The sequence below is a fragment of the Amblyomma americanum genome, chromosome 1 (genome assembly GCF_052857255.1).
Source record: "Amblyomma americanum isolate KBUSLIRL-KWMA chromosome 1, ASM5285725v1, whole genome shotgun sequence".
Classification (NCBI taxonomy): domain Eukaryota; kingdom Metazoa; phylum Arthropoda; class Arachnida; order Ixodida; family Ixodidae; genus Amblyomma; species Amblyomma americanum.
In genome coordinates this window covers 15855165-15882591 of record NC_135497.1, presented here as the reverse complement: position 1 = coordinate 15882591, position 27427 = coordinate 15855165, and the positions used below count along the sequence as shown (strand labels likewise).

General features: G+C 49.9%; 1 protein-coding gene across 2 annotated transcripts in view; it reads right to left on the bottom strand.

Annotated features, from left to right (window-relative positions):
• LOC144130798 (neuropeptide F receptor-like) overlaps positions 1-27427 on the bottom strand; it is a 239160-nt gene that overhangs the window by 5790 nt on the left and 205943 nt on the right. The window contains exon 2 of one of the 2 annotated variants that reach the window (XM_077664430.1): positions 10301-10425. In XM_077664430.1, coding sequence (XP_077520556.1) covers positions 10301-10366 — 66 coding nt within the window. In that variant the 5' untranslated portion in view covers positions 10367-10425. Of the gene's footprint in view, positions 1-10300; positions 10438-27427 lie in introns of both variants that reach the window. The other variant, XM_077664431.1, reaches the window with a different exon arrangement.

Below are 27427 nucleotides of genomic sequence, written 5' to 3'. Positions count from 1 at the left end.
GGTTGCGAAATGCAAGAGAAAGATAGCAAGGTACGATAAAAGTAATTGCCTGTTCTTGCGTTTAAGGACTACTACAAGGACAGTCTGCATGGATATCTGACATGGTGAGGATGATTCAGCAATCATAGATGCAGCTAGAACATCAGTGGTACAGTCCTCAGCACGTCTTTGTAGAGCGCTCGAAAGGCCAGCTTTTGGCTGCATGCGCGACGCCTGCCGATGATGCCTGGTTTGAGATACCTTGCATCTCAGCATGCGCCGCCACACTGGTCACACTGCCTTCTGCTTTATCGCCGCTCTGGTCCGCAGCCGCGATCGCAAACGATCGCCGATGAAGGCCTGGCAGACCGCGGAACCAAAACAATTTGCTGCAGCGCCCATCGAGATGTATTATCTCGGCTTTGTTTCCGCGGCCGCGGACCAGAGCGGCGATAAAGCAGAAGGCAGTGTGATCAGTGTGGCGGCGCACGCTCAGATGCAACATATCTTAAACCAGGCGTTATCGGCAGGCGTCGAGCATGCAGCCGAAAGCTGGCCTTTCGAGCGCTCTTGACAGACGTGCTGACAACTGCACGAGCTCTTGAAAGTTTTCGCTTGACTGTTTTACGCTGTTTATGCGTGCTGACATCACAGTTCAAGCGGCGTATTTAGTTAAACAACGCTGTTGCTTTTACGGCGGCGACTGAACGTTGTCGAGAGTCAGCACTAACTTGACTAATAATAATGGTAAGAATAATAATCCTATTCCAGCGAATCAGGTGCGGTGTTTCGGGCATGCGTGAGGTGCCCGCCGAGATCCGTCTTAAAGCGAGTGAACTCTACGTAACATAGACAAAAGTTTGTTGTTCGTATTCGCTACTTGCAGTAATTTACGCAGTCAGGGCGAATAAACTGCACTAACAAGCCTTACAACTATCTGCTAAATTCGCCACTTCGATTTCTCTTCATAGCTGCCGGGCGAGAAATTCGCTTCATAGGAGGCATTGTGATTAACGCAATTAACGTTGTGAGAGCGTCCCACCCCAAAGATCTCGTGCAATTAGTTTCGCAAAACCTCCTCGCAGAAAATTGAAGCAGACACTTAAGCGGCCCCTTAAGGATATGACGCGGTAGCGGTAACTGTTTAATGACCATATATGCGGAATTGGTCATACTCGAGTGTGCTACCTCAATGGAAAGAAACGCGAACAACCCGGCGCCAACACGCCCCACTTTTGCAATTTATTTTCAACGCGCTTTTACCTCGGTGGTACGAAAAAGACGTTAGAGTCGTCCTAAAATGAATCATGTGCGAGTCTAGGGTCTTTTTGCTATCACCGAAGTAAAATCACGGTGAAAAGAAATTGAAACCGCGGACTGGGTTGGCGCCGGGTTGTTCGCGTTTTTTTCCATCGAGGTAGCACATTCATGCTTCTCCTGGCGCGGTGGCATACAGCGGTTAAGCGAAGCGTCAGTGCACTGCGATGGTAGGAGTTAAACTTTCCTGCCCTTCTCTGATGGGATGGCCTCATTGGGCTTGTCGGTTACTCGTCGCGAGCGGTGAATGTCACGATGGCACGCAGGCTGGTGACCAAATATACACGGCGGTTAGCAGTACCAAAAGCCTTCAGGTCTTCGTCCGCTTATCTGGCTACACGTTGCTGTTTCGGGCAGCAATTCCAACTTGTTAAAAAACAAACTTATTTATTAAAGACGAGATCGAAATACAAGGCAGGCTCCTCAAAGTCTTTGTTTGCAGCGGGTTTAAAACCCTTCGAGAATTGGGCGGAGCTTTACTAAACCGCTCTCGCCCAATTTGACCCAATAGCAGTGCAATGGCACCGTACATACAAGTGGGTGGAGCCAAGGGCTCACCAGAGCCCGACCCATTGGACCCCGCACCTCCTGGTAGTTGCAGGGCGCGCGGTTTCCCGTACGCAGCTCGCTGCATGTTCATTCCATCGAGGCGCCACGCATCGGCCTTGCCGTCTCCGCTGACAGCAAAGGAATTTCTTCAGCGCGAAAAGGTCGTCGGCCCTCTGCGACTCTGACAAGGCAGTTTGGGGTCCTTCTCCTCATTTCCCACAGCTTTGGGCCGCGTCTGGAATGCGCGATGCACTGTCATCGTTCTACCCCTCGTGCACTGCCGGTCAGCAGAGGATGAGTCGGCGCCAGAGCCGAAATGGTTAGCGCGGGTAGCTGGCACCGAGGCGCCCTAAAGCCCCAACTCGATGCACACATCCCAGGCGTACGGCGGAGCGCCTACGCGCCCAGCGCCGCGTCGTGCCAAGCGTCGAAAAAAGTCATACACCTCCATGCTCCCTGTGCTGGGGCGTTCTCCCTCTCGAGCCGACCGAAGGAATTTCAAGCGTGAAGTAAGGTGATTTGGGGGGCGCTGAAAGGACAACTTAAACCGCGAAGAAACGTTCCAGGAACCTGGGATAGGTTCAAGCCATAAAGAAAAGAGTCCCCGAGAGCCCCCGCCGTCCTCCTATTGTTGTAAACCGGACCCCGCTTCCGACGCGCGCGCAAGCGCGCGCGCTCAGGCGCGGATATTTGACATGGACAGATATCTGCCCCTGCTCGCGCCTGCGCGCGCGTCGCGCTTTGCGCATGCGCAGACAGGATCCAGCGTACGCCCGTGCGCGTAGGCGCTCCGCTGGTACGCGTAGGATGTGTCCATCGAGTTGGGGCTTAAGCGCAGGCTTCGCGCCTCTCAGTAAACTCCTACTGCCCACGAAGACGACCGCTCCAGGAAAAAAAAAGGGGGGGGGGGGTTAAACCGCTGCTCTTTTCCAGCTGTGTACCTTTGCAAGACGCCGGCACACGCGGAAGCGGCTCCCCAGTACAATCGAGAGCCCCCGAGTGCATACGGGGAACGAGAAGGATCGCTTGACGCACCGACCCCCCCCCCCCCCCCCCTAACGACGTAGGCTATCATCGGAGAGGCAGCCGCAGCGTCCCGCCGGGCCTCGTGAACGAAAGCGTATTTCCTGGATTCCAGGAGGGCAGTGAGAGACACCTGTCATGGCGCACAGGCCGTACTCAACCAAACCGTGGAAAAACGGGTACGATCTTTATCTGCTTTCCCGGAGCGGCAGACAAACCCCTTCATGCTTATTAGCTGTGTCCCGCCGTCGGTAGTGCGGCGGCTTCGTGGCCCTTTCGCTTCCTCTTCTGTTGCTGACGGGCGACGCGGACCGATGATGGGTGGCGGTGTGCCTGAGGCAAGTCGGATTAGCTCCGAAGGGAGAGCGTGTGGATACTCTTACTTGAGAGGCTGATGGCGTATTTGTTTTTGATTTGGTTTGTGTTGTTAACGAGACCCTGGGTTCGAGGCTAAGCCCAACTCACGGGGTAGTCCCTATCTCGCATGTTATTGTTGATTAGAGAATTGATGCTTAGGGTGGACCACTGAAAATGACCACCCTTAGTCTTTTTTAAGTGCTTAAAAGAGCATGTGAACGGATGCAGTACATGTCCAGTCTGAGCTGGGGCTCCATCCTTAGCATGCAAGGTGATGCTACTTAGGCTCTAACCTGCCGGGTCGATGAGTAAAGTAGCGCAAAGTATGTTCTTTTGTGAATTCAGTTCTGCCTTTTCCAGTTTAACTCTCTGTACATGTATGCTGTAAATATATGCTCTGCTGTCATCATCTACAAGCTCGCCTCCTGTCCATCTTCCAAGCCGAACGACACTTGAGGAAGGGTTCGTAAACCTTCCTCGAAGAAATGAAGGACCTTAGAAATTATACTAGGGGTGGGGGAACGACCCGCCGGCGCCGTGGGCTTCTAACATAACACTAGGTGTTGCACCCGTTGGGGCTTGTGCTACCAGGTTGCTCTTTCCGAGCGACCAATCATCAATTGAACTGCTACTTGTCACACTTTGCTCATCACAATCTTGTTGGCATGCAGGTTGTGATGGGGCCACGCCAGCTAGGGGCCACCTACAGTTTTCTTCTTCGGGGATTTTTCGCCTACAACGCCGACGAGGACGCCGGTCTTTGTGCAGAGCTCTAACGCTGTCTTTGAAGCACCTCTGCGTAAAACACAGGGTCTTCAAGCCGGAGAGCAGTCGAGGCACCGGACAGAGTAAATGCAGTTCTCACGAAGTACCCTGTCCAGGGAAATACGTGCCAAGACCCACCGGCGCCGTGGGCTTCTAACTTAACAGTAGGTGTTGCACCCGTTGGGGCTTGTGCTACCAGCTTGCTCTTCCCGAGCGACCAACCGGACTGCGTAAATGGAGTTCTCACGAAGCACCCTGTCCAGGGAAATACGTGCCAAGACACCGCTCCGGGTAATTAATTCATTCCACACCACAGCACCGATGGCCATAATCCCTTCAGGAACCACAACGCGCAAGCTGGAAGTCGAAAACTACACCTGAACCCACGTAACCAGCTCGCTGCCCTGCCGCCGCCCGTCTTTTTCGTCCCAGCATGGTTCCGGTGTCTGGCAAGTGTGACGTCATTTTTTGCAGGGTTTTCCGAAAAAAAAATAGTTTTTGACAGCAGGTTTCAGAAGGATGGGGCTTTTTAAAAAATTATTTTGTGATTGGTTTATAGTTTATGGGGGTTTAACGTCCCAAAGCGACTCAGGCTATGAGGGATGCCGTAGTGAAGGTCTCCGGAAATTTCGACCACCTGGGGTTCTTTTACGTGCGCTGACATCGCACAGTACACGGGCCTCTAGAATTTCGCGGAAAAAAATATTTGATGAGAAAATGAAGCTGTTCTTTTCGGTGTCATTTGGCGCGCACAGTCTTGAATTTGAGAGGAACTTACAGTACAAATTTCATTGATATTTGTGAGCATCGAAAAATCATCTGAATTGGCTCTTCATGCCTCAACATCTGAAATGAAATAATAGCCGATTTACAAGTCAGTCTCCCCATTTCGCTACTCCACGTCCACATTCCAGTCTTGCGTTTGCGCAAGCTATTCATTGTGCATAGATTGAGTATTTGAAAATCATACCAACAGTTTTCCATCGCCACTCCTAAACGGTAGTATGCAGATGCGGTGAACATGTATAAAGGTTTAGCATATCGGAAAACGGGGATATGCTTCAACGACCGCCACCACAATTACATGCCACAAGCGCATGATGGGCACTGCAAGGCTTGTGCGTGCGACCCTCGAACGGCAAAGCCATCGGGATTGGTGCTAATCAAAGCTGGTTAAATTGCTGGCTGGGGAATGATTTCGTGAGTTCTAATAGCTGGTTAGAACAAATCTCACGCTTTTGCATTAATGGGAATGCAAATTGGGTTTCTTCCTTCCCCTTAACATGCTCATTGTCCGTGCGCTGTAAGAAATGTGCTTTTATTTTCTACGCTTGTTTTTTTGACTTCGCTGGATGACGTTGTTGTATTCCTGGGTTGTCTGGAAGTCCGAGGTAAGCCCTTGGTTTGCCGACCTTGTAGCGCGTGTTCCCGCTTCCGCGCGACTGCTTTTCCAGAAAGAAAGGGAGAGTTGCACATTGCAGACACAGCCAATGATGGGGACGGAGCAGTGTGGCTCACAGGACTACTGACTGTTGCGTCGATCTGACAAAATCGGAAAAAAAGATTCTTTCGGTCTAATCGCCCACTTCTTCGATCTCAAATTTCGCACAGGGGTGAAATTTCGCGGTGAATTTTTTTTACATTACGTTTGCATAGGGTACTTGATTGATTCAATCGAGATTAATCGGAAAGCTTCGTCCTTTGCGGCAACGGCGACCCAAAGCAGAAAGCTTTCGCCGCGATGATGGCAGTAGCGCCATCACGCGCCCTCCGGACGAGTGAGCACTCTACCGTGCACGGAGGCTGCGCAGAGTCACAAGGGAAAAATGCAACGTGGGGGAGGCAGGCAGTGGCGTGCAAACAATATTTTCTGCACGAAATTATGATACAGTAGCTGAGAATGCGCTTTTAAGCCAACAACGCAACCACTTGCTCCAGCTTGCGTTTCGTCGCATCCTCAGCGCTCGTTCTAGTAGTGGTCGCAGATGGCGCTATCGGCATCACTGCTGCGAAAGCCCTCTGTTTTTGAGTGAAAGCTCCACTTCTCGCCTACAAACCTTGAATGTCATGTTACGGCGCTGATGTGGCCTTTATGCGGCCTCAATTAATAAAAAAAACAGAAGGCAATTGTGGCGTAGGTGGCAATCGAACAACGCTTCCACTCCGCCACGACTGCTCTTTTTTCTTTCTTTATTGCATGGAAATCAAACTTGTTAAGGTACCGAATGCTTTAGGTACACACATACTATTACGAGATGCAGACAGATATTCTCATGTCTTCGTACACTGTACTCCATCAGCACATCAAGATTGCAAGAGACATACACATGCGTCAAGAATTGCCAACCATTTAGGCGACCGGTCCTGCGCATCGACTCCTGGAAGTGAATGAAGCCGCGTGTAGTGAATGTACAGATGTCTAAGAAACGTATCTTGGAGAGGTGTACTGAGGCGTGCATGAAAAATTTAGTTATGAGCTTGTAAATTACAGACGTCCCAATTAAGCGAGTAGCCAAGTACGTTTCCGGAGAACTCCCTTCATACATGACGGGCAGTCGTAGCGCCATCATGCGGCACCTACTCCAGCCGCAACACGCAATGTACGGCGATGGCCCAGCAGATGGCGCGACCAACCTTTCACTCCAACTAACCAGGGTCAGAACCACATACGAATTTTTTGGGTTGCACGTCGCCGCAGACGACGAAGTTTTTCGATTACTTTTGATCGAATTAGGCAAGTACCTCACGCAAAGGTAATATAAAAAAACTGACAGCTAAATTTAACCTCTGTGGGAAATTTAGCCCGAAGAAGCGAGCGCTTGGCCGAGAAAATTTTTTTAGATTTTCTCTGATCGACGCAACAGTCGGTACTTCCTATTGCCCAGCCTAATGTCTGCGAGCTGCCTGAACGTCGCCTGAATTCGGCAGAAACTGGGATAAAAATTAGGGGACGCTTAAGCTTCGCCTTTAAAAGTGGAACGCGACAGCGTGTTGCAGCACTGCCAGGAAGTCCACGGGACGCCATCGCCCGTTCGGCGCGACGCCTTGCCCGTTAGACAAATCGCTCTGCTACGTACGGTGAAACGGACGCGCGAAGCGGCAAACCACGTAGAAGCGCTGCCAGGCGCCTTGCCGAAACGCGCGGGACTCAAGTTGCAGTCGTAGTTCGTCGGCACATCGTTCTCGACAAATCCGAGGCCACGAACGCCAGCATAGCTTCCGCGCCGAACGAACCGGCAGCAAGCCGCAAGCTTCGTGAACGCGCTCTGGATGTGCGCTGCGTTTTGATTGATTGTAAAACATTTTATTCGCCGGGAAGAGCTTGGCAAGAGGTCGCGTTAAGTGGTCGAGAGTACATAGCCCTCGACGACTTTGTCAGCCCACTCCACCGCCAAAACTTGCGTTCTGGGGTCAGAGCTAGCCAGCACGGTCTCCCACCGCTCGAGAGAAGGAGCTGTAACTAGATCACCCGGAGGTGGCTCTATTTTGCAGTCCCACAGGATGTGATCGTAGGTAGCACGTTGGCCACAGTGTTTGCAGTTTGGGTTGTAAAGATCTGGATAAATGTGCGCGAGGAGTGATGGGGTGCGTATCGATCTCGTCTGTAGACGACGCCACGTAACCTCTTGTTCTTTAGTAAGTCTTTTGTCTGGAGGGGGGAAAATTCTCCTCTCTAGTTTAAAATGATTGGTGAGATCATGATATGTGATCATTGAGTCCTTCGTGAAATTCAGGGAGCCAGACTCATCCACTGCCCGGTCGACGAAACCTCGGGCTTTATTGTGGGCTGCCTCGTTCCCCGGATTCCCCGAATGGGCTGGGACCCATATCAATTCGGAATAATTTGGTGAGAATTTGGTTGCGTTAAGGATTCTAAGGGAGGTGTTTGTAATTCGCCCTTTAGCGAAATTATTGATACCCATTTTGGAATCGCTGAGGATGATGCTCCCTTGTGTATGTGCTAGGGCGAGGGCTATAGCCGCCTCTTCTGCCGTTTCAGAGGATTTCGTTTTGATTGTCGCCGAGACGATGTGGACACCATTCTCGTTCACAACCACAACTTCAAAGGCATTGGTATTTTTGTATTCTGCCGCATCTACATAAAGTGTTGCAGCGCACTGTCTGTATTTCTTATGTAAGGCTTTGGCTCGTGCTTGTCTTCTACCCTCATGGTGTAAGGGGTTCATGTTTTTGGGGAGTGGTTTGATTAGTAGGGCCGTCCTATAGGCGCGGGGTAAGTCTACTTTAGCATCGTTATTCGTAGGTTGAAAGTTAATTCCGAGCCTGGTAAGAATACTCCTGCCAGTTCTGGAATTGGCTAATCGCGCTGTTTGAGCCATAAATGGGCTTCCTTCAGTTCATTGTAGGTGTTATGTATTCCTAACCTCATAAGCCTTTCGGTTGAGGCATTTAGTGGGAGTCCTAACGCAGCCTTATAGGCCTGCCGTATCATGCTATCCAATTTGTCCTTTTCTGCTTTCGAAAATTTCAGATAAGGGGTGGCATAGAGTATCCTGCTCAGCGCAAAGGCCTGCACTAGGCGGCATAAATCTCTTTCCCTCACCCCTTGTCTGCGGTTAGCTATGCGGCGGAGTAATCGCGCCGTCGCTTCTACCGTGCGTTTTAGCTTAGTGAGTGTGTCAGTATTTTTTCCATTTGTTTGTAAATACAACCCCAGTATTCTCATGGTCTGTACCTCTTTGACAGATCGTCCATTAACATAGACGTTTATTTGCGGGGGGGATGTCGTGGTACGCCTACCTCTTTGTTTACGACGGATCACGAAGAGTTCAGATTTTTGCTCAGAACAAGTGAGGCCGGAATCCCATGCGCATGCCTCGATGATGTCCACTGCTGCTTGCAGTGTGTCTTCTATGTAGCCTTCGCATCCTTTGGTTACCCAAAGTGTCGCACGGTCCCACTGCGCCCGAACGAGACGAGCGGTAGGCGCTGCCGTCGCGCGCCATCTCTTGGAGCAGTGGCGTACATTGCGACGAGGAGGAGGAGGGAGAGGAGAGATTTTTCGCTCACGGCCAACGCCGCCGACGCCGACGACACCGGCTTTTCTGCGACACGGGGCCCACAACGTTGTCGCGTTAATAAAAGCAGTGGTCGTTGGAGATTCCTCCAAAACTGCACTTCCCGGTCGACAGTGATTGAGGAAGGAGCGCTCGAAGCTCTCTGTGAAGTTACTTGAAAGCGAGGTAAGTTTTTAAATTCAAGCTCATAGTTTTTCAGCGCAACGCCTTACAGCAAAAAAAAAGCAAAAGAAGAAGGACGAACCACCTTCTTCCCTTCTTCTTTCTTCTTTTCTTTGGCTGTGTGCCGTTGCGCTGAAAAACTATGAGCATGAATCATGAATACCAACTAGCCCAAGAACTAACTCTACTTAAGTCTTTAAATGTTACATGAGCACGAGTATACGGTGACTGATGATGGGAATACGTCGGAAGAAGATTTATTTGCGCCGCATACTTAACTCAAGTATTAAATTGCGAGTGTCCAGTTTCGGAGCACTCGAGGCAGTCATGATGCTGGTATACCACAAACCATCGAACACGGCGCAGCTCAAACTAACGCCGTGTCCCGTGTAGTGCTTTTTCATTGTCTCTTGTGCCGGTAGTAGTCACATCGCAAATAGAAAGCCGAAAAAGAGCGACCAGCAGCAAAAAGCAACCGCGAATCGCGTTTATGAGAGTCACCTGTACTCTATGCCTTAGTCAAGCGCGAAAGATTGAAGGGAGCCGCCTATCTTGCGTCGCTATGTAAGGCCGGGTTCGTGAGAACACATTCTATCGCGGCGCAGCACAGCAGTTTGGCTGCCTATAGGGTTGACCTGAGGTTACTCTACAGCTGCGCACAAATAAACTGTTGGAGGTGGTCTAATAATAATAATTGGTTTTTGGGGAAAGGAAATGGTGCAGTATCTGTCTCGTATTTCGTTGGACACCTGAACCGCACCGTAAGGGAAGGGATAAAGGAGGGAGTGAAAGAAGAAAGGAAGAAAGAGGGGCCGTAGTGGAGAACTCCGGAATAATTTCGACCACCGGGGGTCTTTAACGTGCACTGACATCAAAGAGCACACAGGCGCCTTAGCGTTCTCCCTCCATAAAAACGCAGCCGCCGCGGTCGGGTTCGAGCCCGGCAACTCCGGATCAGTAGCCGAACGACTAACCACTGAGCCACTGCGGCGGGTTTGGAGGTGGTCTAGAAAGCGGTGAGAACGTCCGTTAGCCATGTGGCATAGGTGCAACAGAAACGCTTATTCACTTCTCAGCGAGCAAATGATGGCGAGAATGTACAGTCTTACCAACAGTTCGCCTGGGCTCATTCCCACGCCTTCCATGACGCGGGTTGCAGCGCCCAGTTCAGCCATTGTTCCTCACGTCACCGTTGCAGCCGTCTAGGACCACGCCAGCGCCGATCTACGAAGAGCTGCAGGGGACACTACGTTGAATAGCAAGAAATCTTTGTTAGTGTTGTTAGGAAATTCCCCCCTCCCGCCCTTGCATGAAGTTTTACTAAGAAGGGCGTGGATTGTGTGATTTCTTGGAGAGAATGCAGTAAGAAATCCTTTCTGGCCGTCTTAAGCGACATAAGGAAGATCTCGCCCGTTCACCGCATTTAGTGCGCACCGGAGGCAGAGCAAACAGCTCATACGGCGTTCCTCAGGTACATACAAAACAGAAGTCCTTGGACCACATATATTCAGGTAAAACAGTTTCAATAAACAACTTCGGAAAATGTCGCAGTTTCAAATATGAAAACACGTCAACATTATCTTTTCGTTCGACGCCGAACATTACAGAGGCTAATATAGATTTAAGAATGCTATAATAAAAAACAGAACCAAACGGGAGAGAGCAAATATCAGAATGTACAACCATAATATAAAATAATGTTTACCGCCCACCGCGGTGGCCTAGTGGTTATGGCAGTCGGGTGCTGGCCCGAAAGACGGGGGTTCGATCCCGGCCGCAGCGGTCGAATTTCGATGGAGGCGAAATTCAAGAGGTCCGTGTATTGTGCTATGTCAGTACACCCTAAAGAACCCCAGGTGGTCGAAATTTCCGGAGCCGCCTTCACTACGGCGTCCCTCAAAGACTGAGTCGCATTTGGGCCTTAAACCCAAATAAACTAAACTAAAGGAATGTTTACCATAATCGCAAACATTATGGTAAGCTAATGCTTGGAGTGGCTCCATAGGGGGGCTCCGGTTAGCAAAGGAAAGCAATTGAACTGAAAAGAAAGTTGGGTGGGAATCGGACCTAGGGTGAGCCGTTAGCGAGAAGGGCATGCTACCGGTAGGCCATGATGGTGCGTTGGGTCGAGCTCAATAAAGGTGGAGCTAGTGAAGGCGTTGTCGCCCTTCACTTGTTGAACGCTCAAAGAGACATGTACTGAGAAGTACAGTCATGGACAAACTGAGACTGGGGAGCACTAGATTATAGAAAAGGGGACAACAAGACATAAGAACACCACGAGACTCGAGCGCAATCATGCGCTCGTGTATCGTGGTGTTCTAATGTGGTGTTGTCCCCTTGTCTTGATAGTAGCGCTCCTCAGTCTCAGTATGTACGACCAACTAGCCCCCTACAAAGCTTCATGGACAAAACTTTGCGGGATGGGGATACGCGGAAAAAATTTATTGCGGAGCGGTTAGGCACAACATGTGAATGAAAAGCATAGAAGCGTGAGGATGCATGCGTGTTCCATCTCGTAGAAGAGTACTTTCTGACTGGCTTGTAACGCAATGCAGAAAACATTTTTTTCTGTGGCCCAGCATCCTGCAAACTTCTATCCGTGACTGTACATGAGTAACTATGAGTAAGCTAATTAGGAATTAGGCCGTTGTATGAGTGTGAGTAGGCGATGCAAAACAGGCCCCAATTGCGATATTGTGTTCTACTCTCAAAGGCGAAGCTAAAGCGTCCCTCAAGTTTTTTAGTTTAACTTTTCCGCCTCCCTGCTTTGTGCTATATGTGGAAGCACGCTTACGCGCGATGTGATGCATTGTGCGCAAGTGACTATTCTCTAGCGAACGCCGGCAGCCAGCCCTTTCCGATATTGCGGTCTCTACTTATTCAAGGGCCTCCAGTCTTGCGCTGCTGCACCTTAATAGTGTGTTTGCACGAAACACCAATTGTTGACAACACCTCTCGAATGCCGTACTCTGAAGCAACTTTTCAAAGGGCAAAATTCCCATTGACAAGTCGCATACACTTTTTAAAGTAACTGTGAAAAAAAGTAGCCACTTTCACATTAAGAATAATTTTTTTATCTTTTACTTTTTAAACAGTGGCGTTTCGCACTGCACCGACTATAAAAGCTGTTTCAGACGCTGTTAGAATTTCGTATTTGGGAATATTATAAACATTATTATTATTATATTTCCCAAATACGAAATTTTTATAGCGTCTGAAAAAGCTTTTATAGTCGGTGCAGTGCGAATTTATTTCCGTGCTATCTGAAGACAGTCTTATAGCTGCCTGCAATGTCTTTCTCCGGAAATTATGGAGAAAATAATAAAGCTTCATTAATGTCTTCTTTCACCGTGTGAGCTGTATAGTATCCAGCGCTTCAGAAGCTGTCGTAGGCAGGGAAGCATAGCTATGATACGCACGTCTTTCGACGACCCGTGACCACCCGCTGCACTTGCCGTCTTAATTTTAGATGCGCGCTAGGAAGCATTGGGAAGGGGGGGGGGGGGGGGGGCGTGAGAAGCGTGGTCATGAGGGGCACCCCAAACGCTTCCATCACGTTCACCTTCCGGCTACGTCACACGTTGCCGGGAGATGAGAGCTCGAAGATTAGCGGCGGGTGCAACATACGTAGCGTTCGGTTTTGACCATTCTCACGAACGCCCCGCTAACATCTGCACTTCTGTGCCCACACATTTAATGGACAGAATAGGATAGCTTTTACGCCCCCGGTGTAATGAAGGAGACTAAGATAGAAATATCGTCAGCCTTCGAATTCTGCTACTGCTAAACGCCAATGTTCCAGAAAAGGAGCATTTGCATAAAATTAACTGCCGTGAAAGACAGGCAAGATTTAATTCTTTAATTTCTTTTTCACAAAATCTCCAACTATTTTTTGTTACTTTCATCACTTTTGTAGATTCGAACTTTTTTTTCTGCTAAAGGGCTCCACAAACACTCGGAAAGGCGTAAGATTATATTGTCACGTAGTGGTGACGGCAGTCGAAGCAGCGATGAAGACGGACGAAAGGGTCTTCTAAAAGAAAACTGTTTATTGGGCTGACTTGCACCCAAAATAGACTGAATCACTCGGCGGCGGCGAAGCGACAAGCGTGCTCGGCGGTCGTCGAACAGAATACCCGCCACTGTCGGCGGTGCTCAATTTAAAGCTGATAGCGAACTTTTCGAGATAAAGCGTGCAAAGTTACTAGAACATTCCGAAACAACGTAGAATCAGCTCTGCCTGGCTGCGATCAATCGAGATAAATCTAGTCGCGTCTTGCGTCGCAAACAAAGCGATAATTAGGTGTGGCGGCAGATTTGAAAAAAAGAACAAACACTGCAAATATTCGCGGCATTACTCCCCTCTCAAAGAAGCATCGACCCGATGCATTAAAACAAATAATGTGACTAGTAAGAGAAAAAAACGGATCTTGCGAAAATAGAGCATGGAAATGCAGCGGCCTTTAGCGCGTATAATACCGCTTCAGACGGACTACGTGGACAACTTCTGGTCGTACGCGGCGTCGCTGGGATGCAGTCATTGCGTCAGGGATGACTCCATAATCCAGTTCACCTAACCGACGAAGAACCTTGTACGGGCCGAAATAGCGGCGCAAAAGCTCTTCACTCAAACCATGGCGGCGAATGGGCGTCCACACCCAGACTTGGTCTCCTGGCTCCTATTCCGCGTTGCGTCTTCGTAGGTTGTAGCGTCTGGCGTGGGACCGCTGCTGAGCTTTGATCCGTAATCGGGCAAGCCTTCGAGCTTCTGCGCGTTAAAGGTAGGCGGCAACGTCGACGTTCTCTTCTTCTGTAACGTTGGGCAGCATGGCGTCTAGCGTGGTCGTGCCCTCCCTGCCATGGACGAGCCTAAAAGGCGTCATCTGGGGTGGTCTCCTGCACTGCGGTGTTGTAGGCGAAGACAACGTAAGGCAGGATGACATCCCACGTTTTGTGTTCGGCGTCAACATACATGACGAGCATATCGACGATGGTTTTGTTCAGGCGCTCGGTCAGTCCGTTGGTCTGCGGATGGCATGCAGTTGTCCTCCGGTGGCTGGTTTGGCTATAACACAGGATCGCTTGCGTTAGTTCCGCCGTGAATGCTGTTCCTCTGTCCGTGATGAGCACATCGGGGGCGTCGTGTCGAAGAAGAATGCACTCCACGAAAAATTTGGCGACTTCTGCTGCTGTTCCGTTCGGTAGGGCTTTCGCCTCGGCGTAGCGGGTCAGGTAGTCGGTCGCTATGATGATCCACTGATTTCCAGATGTTAACGTTGGAAAAGGGCCAAGCAAGTCCATGCCGATCTGCTGAAAGGGCCTTGAAGGAGGTTCAATGGGGGTTCAGAAATCCTGCTGGTCGTGTGGGAGGGGTCTTTCGTCGCTGAAAATCTCGGCAGGTTTTCACGGCACGTCTGCCTTCGTCAGTTGTATCAGCGGCTCGGCGATGCGCGAAAAGTTTTTCACAAATCGTCGGTAATATGCGCACAGTCAGAGAAATCTGCGCACTGATTTTTTATCGGCCGGCGGTGTAAATTGTTCAGTAGCAGCTGTCTTCTGCGGGTCTGGGCGTACTCCCTCCTTGCTAACAGCAGCTCTCCGTAGGCAAAGTGGCATTTCTCGGATTTTAAGGTTAGGCCAGACAACTTGATTGCGTCCAGTACTATTCGAAGTCTGTTGAGGTGCTCTTCAAAGTTCGAGGCGAAGACAACGACGTCATCTAAATATACCAAACAAATTTGCCACTTCAGGCCTGTCAGCACTGTATCCATTACTCGCTGAAACGTTGCTGGTGCGGAACAGAGACCAAATGGCAGCACCTTGAACTCAAACAGCCCATCCGTATTGATGAGTGCTGTATTCTCGCGATCTCTCTCGTCGACCTCAATTTGCCAGTAGCTGCTCTTGAGGTCCATCGATGAGAAATATTTGGCGTTGCAGAGGCGGTCCGGTGTGTCGTCGATGCGGGGGAGGGGGTAGACGTCCTTCTTTGTTATGTTGTTCAAGCGGCGGTAATCCACGCAGAATCGAAATGCGCCGTCTTTCTTTCTCACTAGAACAACCCGTGCCGCCCATGGGCTGTTTGAATGCTGGATGACGTCGTCGCGAAGCATTTCTTCGACTTGGTCCCGGATGGCTTGTCGTTCTCGCGGTGACACACGGTAGGGGCTTTGACGGGAGAGGTCGGGACGTGTTGGTCTGTTATAATGCGATGCTTGGCATTTGGCGTCTTTCGCACCTTCGGCGATGTCGGAGAACACGCACTGTAGCTTTGAAGCAGATTGCGGATCTGGTCTTGTCTGTTCCGGTGCAGGGCTGGGTTGATGTCAAAATTGGGCGAGTTCTCTTTGGTCAGGCGAATCTTCTGCGGAGGGGTCGGAGAGGGCGAAGGAGTCCCGTACGTCAGGTATTTCGTCGAAGAAAGCAATCGTCGTTCCTCTGTTAATGTGCCGGTATTCTTCGCTGAAGTTAGCAGTACTTCGGCCTGGCCATTGCGCAAATGTGCCATGCGTCTTGCGATGCTGATTCTTCGGTCTAGGAGCAACTGCATGTTGCCCTCGATGATGGCTTCAGCGTTAATGGCTTTCGTGGCGCCGACGGTCACGATAATGCTTGATCGGGGTGGGACGCTCACTTCTTCCTCCAGGACCTTCAGGGCAGCATGATTTTCCCCAGTTTTCATCGAAGCGATGGCTTCGTCCGTCGAAAGCGTGATCTGCTTGAATCGGAGGTCGATGATCGCCTGATGCTCATTAAGGAAATCCATACCGAAGATCACTTCGCGGGAAGCATTGCGGTAGCCCAACAAAGGTCTCAGGATAGGTATGTCCTTTGACAGTCACTCGCGCTGTGCATCGTCCTGATGGCGTAATGAGGTGGCCCCCTGCGGTGCGAATTTGTGGCCGTCCCAAGCCGTTGTGACTTTTCTCAGATGCGCAGCGAATGTTCCATTTATCACCGAGTAATCGGCTCCTGTGTCGACTAGAGCGGTAACTTTCCGGCCGTCGATAGTCACTTCTAAGTCGGAGGTCCTGACTCTCGCATTGCATGTCGCTCTCGGTGTCGGGTTACGGCTTCGTCGCGTATGCGAGTCGCGGGTGTGGCGTGTGGTCGAAGCTTTTCTGGGTGGCGTCGTCGTTTTGAAGGCAGTTTGTGTCGTGGTCGGGGTTGTCATTTTGTGCGGCGTCGGTGCGGCGAGGGTAGGTTCGTCATGCGCCGTCGTGGGTGCAGCGTCTTCATGGGGCGTGGGTCGGTGGAGGATCTTCGGCGTTTCGCTCGTGAGCAACCTCATCTCCAGAGGTTGCTGCCTTTAGTTTCCCCTACGGGGGCTGGGAGACCTTCCTCGTACCGCGTCTGCGTAGCTGCGACTTGTCGACGCAAAGCGCGAGGTTGACGGCGATGGGTGAGCGCGAAAAGTGGTTCGGCGTGTACTCCTCTCGACGTAAGTACTCGTCGATTTCCTGCAGATATTGTCCGAAGCATGGTCGCGGGGCATTAACGGCAAATCCTCAAAGACCGATACGTCGGTACGGGCAGTGACGAAGAATATGGCCGGGCCTCACCGCAATGGAAGCACAACGGCCAGTTGTCGGAAGTCCTCCAGGCGTCGCATTTCCTGGGGCTTGAGCAATCGGTCATAGGCTGGGCGGGCGGGGGCAGGGAGGCGGCGTTGTGGAACAATTGGCTCATCTCGGGGAGGACGTGGGTGTTGTCGTTGGGGCTGAGCAGTCCTTACTGCAGCGGCGTAGGTCATGGCCTGGGGTTCTGTGGCCGTTGGGGGTGCCAAGTGTCTGGTTCACTTCTTCCCGTACCACATCCATCAGAGTCGATGCTTGTGGCTGTGGGGAGGATGGCAGTAATTGGCGTAGCTCCTCTCGGACGATTTGGCGGATAACTTACCGCAAGCTGTCGCTGGTGGTGGCCGGCGTGTCCGAACGGATTGCACAGGCAGAGGAAGGGCGATTGCACTGCCGAGCTCGGACGTCGAGGGTCTTCTCAACCGTGCAGGCTTCTTGCATGAATTCGTCGACTGTTTTTGGCGGCTGGCGGACGAGGCTTGCAAAGAGTTGTTCTTTACGGCGCGCTTTAAAAACTGAACTTTCTTTTCCTCGGTCATCCCGGGGTCGGCGCGGCGAAATAGGCGCTTCATCTCCTCGACGTAACCGCGGACGGGCTCATTCGGAAGCTGGATCCTGGACTCGAGGAGTCGTTCGGCTCTTTCTTTCCTCACGACACTGGTGAATACCGTCAATAGTTCTGTCTTGAATAGCTCCCAAGTAGTAAGGGACGACTCGTGGTTTTCGTACCACGTGCGTGCGGAGCCATCCAATGAGAAAAATACGTGTCCAATTTTTACCGCATCATTCCACTTGCTGAATTACGCCACGCGCTCAAATTGGTCCAACCATTCTACAGGGTCTTCGCCTAGGGATCCATTGAAAGTTGGCGGCACCCGCGGCTGCTGCAGTATGATCTGTGTCGACATCTTCGGCGAGGTTGCGGTGCTCGTAGCAGCGTCTTTTCGCTGTGTGGTGGGGTCCGGCAGTTTCCGAACTCAGGCTCCTCTCCCTGGAGACGTCGGCTGGCTCGCTGAGCTGCTGGTTCGTCCTCGGGTGCGAAGCGCTGAGGGCTGGCTTCACAACTTGAAGGGGGGCGTCCGGAACATGGAAGGCTACCCCGCACCTCCACCAGATGTGACGTTGTGATGACGGCAGTCGAAGCAGCGATGAAGACGCACGAAAGGGTCTTCTAAAAGAAAACTTTATTGAACTGACTTGCACTCAAAATGGACTGAATCACTCGGCGGCGGTGAAGCGACAAGCGTGGCTCGGCGGTCGTCGAACAGAATACCCGCCGCTGTCGGCCGTGCTCAATTTAAAGCTGATAGCGAACTTTCGAGATAAAGAGCGCAAAGTTACTAGAACATTCCGGAACAAAGTTGAATCAGCTCTGCCTGGCTGCGATCAATCGAGATAAACTAGTCGCGTCTTGCGTCGCAAACAAAGCGATAATGGTGGTGTGGCGGCAGATTTGAAGAAGGACCACACACTGCAAATATTCGCGGCATTACTCCCCTCTCAAAGACGCATCGACCCGATGCATTAAAACAAGTAACGCGACTAGTAAGACATAAAACGGATCTTGCGAAAATAGAGTATGGACATGCAGCGGCCTTTAGCGCGTATAATACGGCTTCAGACGGACTACGTGGACAACTTCTGGTCGTACGCGGCGTCGCTGGGATGCAGTCATTGCGTCAGGAATGACCTTCATAATTCCAGTTCACCAAGCCGACGAAGAACCTTGTACGGGCCGAAATAGCTTTTCACTCAATCCACGGCGGCGAATGGGCGTCCACACCCAGACTTGGCCTCCTGGCTTGTATTCCGCGTTGCGTCTTCGTAGGTTGTAGCGTCTGGCGTCGGACTGCTGCTGATCTTTGATCCGTAATCGGGCAAGCCTTCGAGCTGCTTCGAGAATTAGCTCTGCCTGGCTGCGATCAATCGAGATAAATCTAGTCGTGTCTTGCGTCGCAAATAAAGCGATGAAGTGGTGTGGCGGCAGATTTGAAAAAAGAACAAACACTGCAAATATTCACGGCAATATGCTTACCAGTGATGATATACTTTCTTCGAATAAGTCTATAGTAAATATTACAGCAGCGAAGGTTCCAAAATAATGATGCAGTATGCGAAAATGAGTTTCGGAGGTGAATTTCAAGGGAGATAAAATTTAGTTTCAGGCATTTCAATTTTGACATCATCATCATCATCAGCCTTACTACACCCACTGCAGGGCAAAGGCCTCTCCCATGTCTCTCCAATTAACCCTATCCTTTGCCAGCTGCATCCACCCTTTGCCTGCAAACTTCTTAATCTCATCCGCCCACCTAACTTTCTGACGCCCCCTGCTACGCTTACTTTCTCTTGGCTGAAAACAGAATCGCATTCGATCGTGGGTATCGACAGACACGAAAAAGGAATTGCATTCATAACTATTCACCTGCAGGTCAACGTGCTGCTTATCGATCATGCCGATTGCCGCGGTCCCATTTTTAATCTCAGGTTTGTGGAAGTTTAAGGGCACGAGGCGACAACGAACACAGCAGTGACCTTACATATGTTGAGCCCACAATAAAATAGCGCACATCATTCTGCTCAGAAAGACTACTTTACAAAGCCTTGATGCACAAAGAAATCAAGTTACCTGCAAGAAATTAAACCCGCGAACGGTCATTTATAGCTGCTTCAATACCGAACCCTGCAACGGCATTCAGATGTAATAATATGTATTAATATAAAATGTATTAATATTCATATAGATACTGTACCAGATGGACAAGATACTGCATCCAATTTTCCTTCAAAGTTAAGTACATTTTTCTTTGGTAGGTGATACAGAGAAAGCAGCGAAGTAAAAAAAAAGGATGGACATGCAGAGCTGGCGATTCAGGATCGAAAAAAGTAATGCTCTATACAATGAAAATATCCTTAATGAAAACAGCAATTCCTCTACAAAACTATCCTCATGAGGGAAAAAGTATCATAGATAACCTTCCAATGTTAATCGTTGTGCGCGTTCTTGGGAGATGCTTAATTTGGTTTAAACGAAAACACCTCATCCCAAACATTTCTGCGACTTGCCAGCCCCCAGAAAGTGCAAAACTCGGCCTAATCTGCAGGATGTAGAGCACCTGCTCTGTTCAATTGAGACTGCAAACCAGTTCAGTATGACATTTGTCAGCGTATTTACTACTGAAAGGAGCATATCCTCGTTCTCAGCGTGTTAAGGCGCGCTCACATTAGCGGGAAAACGCGCAACGCAGGACGTTTTCCGCGTGCCGCTTCCCGCGCAAGCCGGTTTTTCTCCCGCGGACAGCCTGCTGTGCCCTCCCGCCGAGCGATGGGTTCGGTACCTATTTTTCCCGTGCCGCTGACGAGAACAGCCAATGGGCGCCGACCGTGAACCGTGACGTCGGTCCCAGTTCAGTGACCCCGTCGGCGGAGGCGGAGGCAGCGCGCGTCCGGCCGGCCGGCCGGCCGGGCACTCGGCGGCTGCTTTGCCAGGGCGACGGGAGGGGAGCTAGCAGACGATCAAGACGACGACGCGAGAAAAGGGTGCGCTTTCCAGTCTTCTCTAGTGGTCACGTGACTATCCCCTTCTCTTTGTGCTCGTTCGGGTCCTCCCTCAGCGCCTCCTCTCTCCACATTCCAAGACAACGGGCAGCGAGGAAAACGCGCGCAGTGTGAGCGTCAGTCTGACGAGCTGCGAGGCAGCGTCGACGTTGACGCTGTGCCGGTGCGGGAAGCTTCCCGCTAGTGTGAGCGCGCCTTTACAATGCCGAATCTGGATGCGTTTCCAGGGGGAGTTCTAAAAGCCGTTCACCGTCTTTCTAACAAATCGAGTGTTTTTCCAGACGGTATATCCACCAATTTACAAAAAATAACTGCTGCAGGTTCATCCGCTTTTCTTTGTATGCTATTTTGGCAACCTGCAGACGAGGGTACCCTACCATCATAATATTGAAATTAGCGCGCGCCCTCCCCATAGACAAATCCGGCAATTGTGGTGACTGCAGTAACCACAGATCAATATAAATAACGGCAATACGATGTAAAATCCTTGAGCACATTATGCACTGTAATACCATGCAGCGCTTAGTGAAAATACATTCCGATGGTATAGAGAGAGCTAGCGGACGTGTGCCTTCTTTTCGAGCCCAGGCACAGGTGAAATTAGCAAAAAAAAAAACTCCTAAAAATCACAAAATCCTACACGTCAGCAGCCTGGCACTCATCATTCAGGAATCGCTTGACAAGTCTGAGATTCTTTAAAATTGAAATCTTGCTCATGTTTGCCCATATTTAAAGGAGAGTATATAGATAACATGACCAATTATAGGCCAGTATGTTTGACATCAGTTATTTGTAAATTATTACATGGTATTCATCTCACAAAATGAAATATATCACTGAGAATCATTTTGCTACGTTCGTTCAGAGGACGACCAAGTATTTTAAAACGACGCTGCGGTGAGCGTTTGTGTTCTGTTCTGCTGTCCCAGACCATCAATCCTCTCTCTCGCATGCAGTCACCTCTGCTGCATAAAGTCACCACGTAACATTTGGAGGAGGTTGCCAAATTAGATCCTGTACCCCAATCTGGATCTCCGTCGCGGCCGCCACCTCATGTCTGCCGAATCCGCCCAATCCCCGCCAGCCATCGTCCTGGCCCACTCCCGCGAACCAGGAAGATTCTGCGGGACAGACGACTTTGATGCAGATGACTGGCTCGCCCTTAATGAACGCGCCAGCACACATAAAAGGTGGGATGCGACGCTGATTCTCTCAAATGTGATATTTTATCTGACCGGCACCACGCAAGTGCGGTTCGAAACACGCGAAGATGATCTGACCTCGTCGGACGTCTGTAAGCCGAAACTTCGCGACCTTCTCGGGAAGCCTATCGGACGTCAATTCGCCGCCAAGGGTCTCACGTCGCGCGCCCAAACATCTTCAGAGCCTCACATCGCTTACTTTCATGACGTCCTTGTGCCGTAAAGTTGACAAAGACATATCCGAGGCAGGTAGAGTCAGCCACATACTTCAACCTGTTGCTTGGGCATTATCATTGACCGCGATCTGTCATGGTCGAGGCATATAAATATGCTAAAGAAAAGACACTCTTTTTTGCCATGTCCTCCGCTTCGTAGCAGGCATTAAATGGGGCCAAACGGAGCGCTCCTTGCTAAGACTTTGCGATACTCTCTTTATAGGCTACATTCGCTACAGCCTTCTTGTACTCTCTACAGTGATAATTTCCTGCTTGCGGACATTAGAGAGTGTCCAAGCCCAGGCGCTCAAGATATGCCTCGGATTACCACGTTATGCCTCGAGCAAAGGCACGACTGAGGAATCTCGTGCATGCCTAATATCCATCTACTTGTCACACGAACCACTTCGTGTATATTTGCGCGCGCTTACACGGCACCGCTGTCACACGCTGACGGAGATTTTTGATGAGCGACCGGACAGCACAGGGTAGACATTTCGCCCCAACATGCAAGGAATCTCCTCCCATGGTTAAATGAATGCGCACGGTTCAGAATGCTCCAGGTTTAAATTACAAAAGCGAAGCACTAAAGGCACACTGCACTGAGTAATCGAGGCAGCGCTGCTTAATCGACTCTGCCGCTGTGGCGAAGCGAGGAACTAAATTTACAGAAATATCGCAGCGCTGTTGTAGTGGAGAGATTCTTCATTCTTCTTTGAACCGACGTTGAAAGGGCTTCCTTATTTTTGCACATTGGGGCCCAATACGCGGAGTAAGCCTGAATGCACCGTAATATTGAGCTTTCTACGGCGTCTTTCGTGGATTAAAACTCCCACGTTGAGCGCAGCGATGCGGAAGGATTGAGAGCGTGCGCTCGCGTCGGTTCCACGCTCATTGAGATTGACGAGCGCACGACTGGTTCAAGCGCGAGCGATTTATCACGGCACTCAGTTTTTCTCGCGCAAACGTTTGCGGATAAAGGAAGAACACGCAGGAACGGAGACGAATGGTGTCTTTGTCCGCGAAAGGTCCCGGCACAATGGTCGCCAGCTGCCGCTTATTCACACTTAGTTGCGTGCATAAAAGGGCGAGGGAGAAAAAACTGGCTTTGCGGAGCTTGGTTCTAACAAATCCCTTGTGAGGAACGGTGAGGTATCATATTTTTTTTCTGTCGGTTGGAATGCTTTGTATCTCACTGTTAGGTTGTGTTTGCCTCGAACAAATGCATGCTGCTGTATCCGGCACGCGGCCAAAAACGTGAAGGCGACATCATATACAGAGGCGATTAGCGGGAATAACCTTGAAGCTCTCTTAGACGGCATTGCCGGCAACTCCGCGCACGTGCCTAAAGCCTATTCCCCCGTTAATCTGAGACATTTCCGGGCACGCACTTTCGATTCCGGCCGGCCCTAGTTTTATATGGATCAATCCTATCTTAATACAGTGGCTCTCGGTCGCGTTGCAGGGGCACGGCGGCCGTAATTGAATTCGTCTTGAGCGGCACTCGATTGGTCGGACCAATTTATCTGACGGCAACGCAGTCGGTATCATCATAGAAACTGTGCAGTGCATTGGCTATCAAACGTTTTGCTTAAAGTCCTCGTAGCAATATTTAGTCACGACGATGTGAACCTGCAAGGGCTAGATGCGGGAACTTTTCGAGAGCTAGGATCACAAAACTAGTTTTCAGAGAATTATGCTCCAGAAACAGAACCTCAGGAAGAAGATACCCCAGTGGAGTTTCTGGTACTCGTCCAAGAAAGTGCACTTCTCGAAGTGCTGTCTAGAAGGTTAAAGAAAAACGTACTACACTGTCATGAACTTCTCAACTCAAGACTCGAATTGCGTGATAAATTTTAGCAAGAGTATGTGCTCAGCGAGCACAAGGATTTGTGAACAATTGACTTTTTCCTCGTCATCATGCTTCGAGATTTCTTGCCCAAGCAAACCCTAATGCTTGAGAAAAGCTACGTACAAAGTGAGCTCTAAGCAGCGTTCGAGCAGTGATGAGAGATAACAGTTACAAGCGGAAGCGAAGATACCGGATGAGTGCGACTAACAGCTGAAGCAAATTCCGATGATCATTGGTGTTGTCGTTCAAGCACGTGAGAAAAACTCCCGGGACATTCACCCGAGAGAAAATGTAATCTCTTCTCGCTGCAGCCCGCTTGTCGGCTGAGTCTACCTCACCCATCGCGGTAGATGCGCTTTTGCGTCGAGTTGACATTTTCGAGTTGTGTAGTTAGTTCGCTCAGCCTGCGCCACGATCTGCTTAAGGCTGGCGTACTGTCGTTTTTAAGGCGCTTGCGGAAGCGTCCTTGCGACTCAGCGCACGGATGCATGAGGGCGAAAGAGGTGTTGTACGATCAGTTCGCTGCTTGCGACCGGGCCGGGCGATTCCAGCGTTCTGATTGGAGCGCCCGGCACTGCCGCCCGTCTGACGGCGTGTGGTGGAACAGGCACGTGTCGTAGCAAAATATGCACATATCTTGCGGTAACAATGCCCGCATTGATTATGGCTCACTCGAGACATCGAGATGCGTTTAGCTCTGAGGTTTTTCGTTGAAGATAAAGCCGCCTTCGGCGGTGACAGCCATGCAACTCGGCTCGGCCGATCCTGACGTCCGCGAACGAATTCACAACACACTTTGAAAAACCGCAGGCCTGAAACAAACAACATCATGGGAAACGATCAACATTGGCGCTATTTCTATTCCACACAGTGAAAAAAAGGGTATCACGCCGCTGATTGTGCACAACTCCTGATTCGATCGCTAGCCTCAGATTGGAACCGCCCATATGCATGCAACCGCGTTCTCGCAACGGCACAGGATTTTTTGTCGCCTAATATCTCAAGAGTGCCCCCTTTGAAAGTGACCGTATGCCCAAACGTGCGATAACGATTTCAAAATGACGACGCAATTCGTGTCGCGAATTGTCGGGCCCACGATTGGCCTGCGAATAAGAGATGCTGGTTTTGCAGTGACGAGAATGGGAGCTTTGGAATTGTAGATATTTTTGGGAGTCGGTTGGTTTTATATAAACGGTTGTACGAACTGACCCCTTGTACACCAGAATGTCAACACCGAGAAAACTGGTTTGGCTGGTTGAGTAGGTGTGCGTAAACTTTATGCTTGGGTGCACGGAGTCTAAACTGTCAGTGATATGGAGAAGTTGTCCTGTGTTTGCCCATATTATAAAAATACCATCCAATTAGTGCTTGTAAAAGGACGGCCGAATTGGACAAGAAGAAAGAAATTTTGACTATATGGGACGCATTAAGATGGCATAATTTTGGGTCATTCTTTTTCCCTTAGCGGTGTCCCTTGCAGATGATATTCAAGATCGAATTCGAGGCTCTTATATTCTAACTCAATTTTTGCTAATGTTCTTAAGATCCATGAGGTATCTGCTGTTCATAAGGTTCTAAAAAGGCTTCAATACCGTCGGCGTGGGGATTGTTTGTGTATAAGGATGTTACATCCATGATCACATGAAAGGCTCCCTCCGGTGATGCTACATTGTCTCTTTGGCGGAGATTGGGGTTGCATCTTTGATGTAGGCTGGATGTGTGGCCGGAATGTGACTAACTAGTGTGTCAATGTACTTGAAATTGGTTCTGTAACGGTGCCGATTCCTGAAATTATTGGCCGTTCAGGGATACCGGCTTTATGTAATTTAGGGAGAATGTAAAAACGCCCAGGAGAAGGATGGGTAGCTGTGAGAGCTTTGCATTTCATTGCGCTTTTTGAGGTGAAGGAGGATATCGGATATAGCTTTTGAGCGCTCGTCGGTGGGGCCGCCATCAAGCTGTTTGTAAAAATGATTGTCAGAAAGCTGTCGGATGCTTTCTGCTATATAGTAATCCCTGTTCAAGATAACAATGCCTCCACTCTTATCAGCTGGCTTTATGACGATGTCGGTATACGGTTGCTCAGTGCCTCTAGAGCAGTGCGTTCTTGTTTAGGAAGATTGTGCGGTCCTAACCTGTGGTTTTTAAAAGTTTCAATGATCTCATTTTGAACTGCCTTGATATAGAAATCCAAGTGTTCTTCCCGCTCATGTTGGGAGTCCAATTTTGGTTTCCTGACTAGAAGTCGGAGTTTTGGTGCGGGTCTTCGGGCATATCAAAGAAGTATTCTCTCAGACGAAGCTTTCTGGCGAAGTCGTCAAGATCTTTAAAGAGTTGGAATTCGTTGTATTTGCCTGTGCAAAAGTGAGTCCTCTAGATATGACGGCTCGCTCGTACTCTGTGAGCGGGGTTATAGATAGGATGGCGATGCTGTCTACACTGTGATGGCCTTCCTTTGAGACTTTTTGCCCTTGATTTACCTTTGGCTGAGTGATAACGGGGTGGGGAGAATTTGATACAGCCGTACTTAGTACTTCTTTCAGCCATTCGTTAAGGGGAACTTTGCCCTGTGTAAATTTTCTTATTTTGATTATGCCTATTTTTGAAGTTTTTTCCATCTGAAACTTATAAAGTATAGAAAGATAAACGTATTTGGTTGCTAGAGGTAAAATGCAAAGTTGAGAAACGCTTCAATTAGCCATAGATTTACTTTGAGTCGACGTTTCGGACAGAGCCTGTCCTTTCTCAAGACTGAAGTTGCAGCCATCTTCCTCCTCTTTTTAAAGACTTGCCACTGGCACACATGTACGACACATGAGCAAAACAACAAGCAAACAGATTCTGGAAAGGAGATGGGCACAAAAAAAATACTAGAAAAAAGGGAAAAAGAGAAAAAACACGGAAAAAAGAAAAACGCGCTGACCCGGGAAAGAGCCGGCCCGGGGAAAACGAGCCACCCGGGAAAAAAGAGAAAAACGAGGAGCGGGAGGAGATAATAGCCACCCCTCAAGGCAACAGAGCGGCGGCGAGTAAGGTGCACAGAAACAGACGGTGGCCGAATCGTCCAACAGATAAAAATTAGAGATGCGTGCACTCGCGCGCCCCGACCAAAAAGAGTAAACAAATAAAGAGAATAAAATGCAGACAGGGCAGGAGACTTCCGTCAACTCGAACCTGTTCGGCAGCCAGAGTGAAGGTCTAATCAGCAGGCGCCGTGAACTTAACTAGACACACGTGCACTGTGAATGAAAACACCCACACACACACAAAAGAAAAAGAAAAAAGGCGGCAAAACATCCGAGTTTGGGAAAGTGTCGCGTGGGGAGTAATTGAGAATGGCGGGAGCACTTAAGCCAGGGCTCTTCAATTCCACCCCGCTCGGCAAGGTGGTTGAACTGGGAGGATAGGGGTGGGATGGGGTGGGGGGATAAAGAAATTTTGTAAGTGGATGGGCGAAGCATGAAAAAGATGCCGTCGGCGAGAAACGACCAAGGTATGTCAAGCTGGCACTCGTAAGGTCAGCACTGGCTCTGCAAGGGGCAGATGGAGGACAATACACCTGCGCTTTCATTAATGCCTTGAGGAATTGTCCCAAATTTGTGAATAAAGCACGACTCGCGTTGTTTCTCTTTCCCGGATGTTGTGGAACCCACCCCGTAGGATTGTTAACTTAAAATCATCAAATGGGTGGTTTTTCTCATTAATGCGTTTTGACAAGGCGAGGTTGGATAGGGGATAAGATATGCGCGCGGTGGTTACTAAAGGTTGACGGTCGGCCCAATGTACTGCATACAGCATACACTGCATTCTAGGAGGTATATTACGTTGC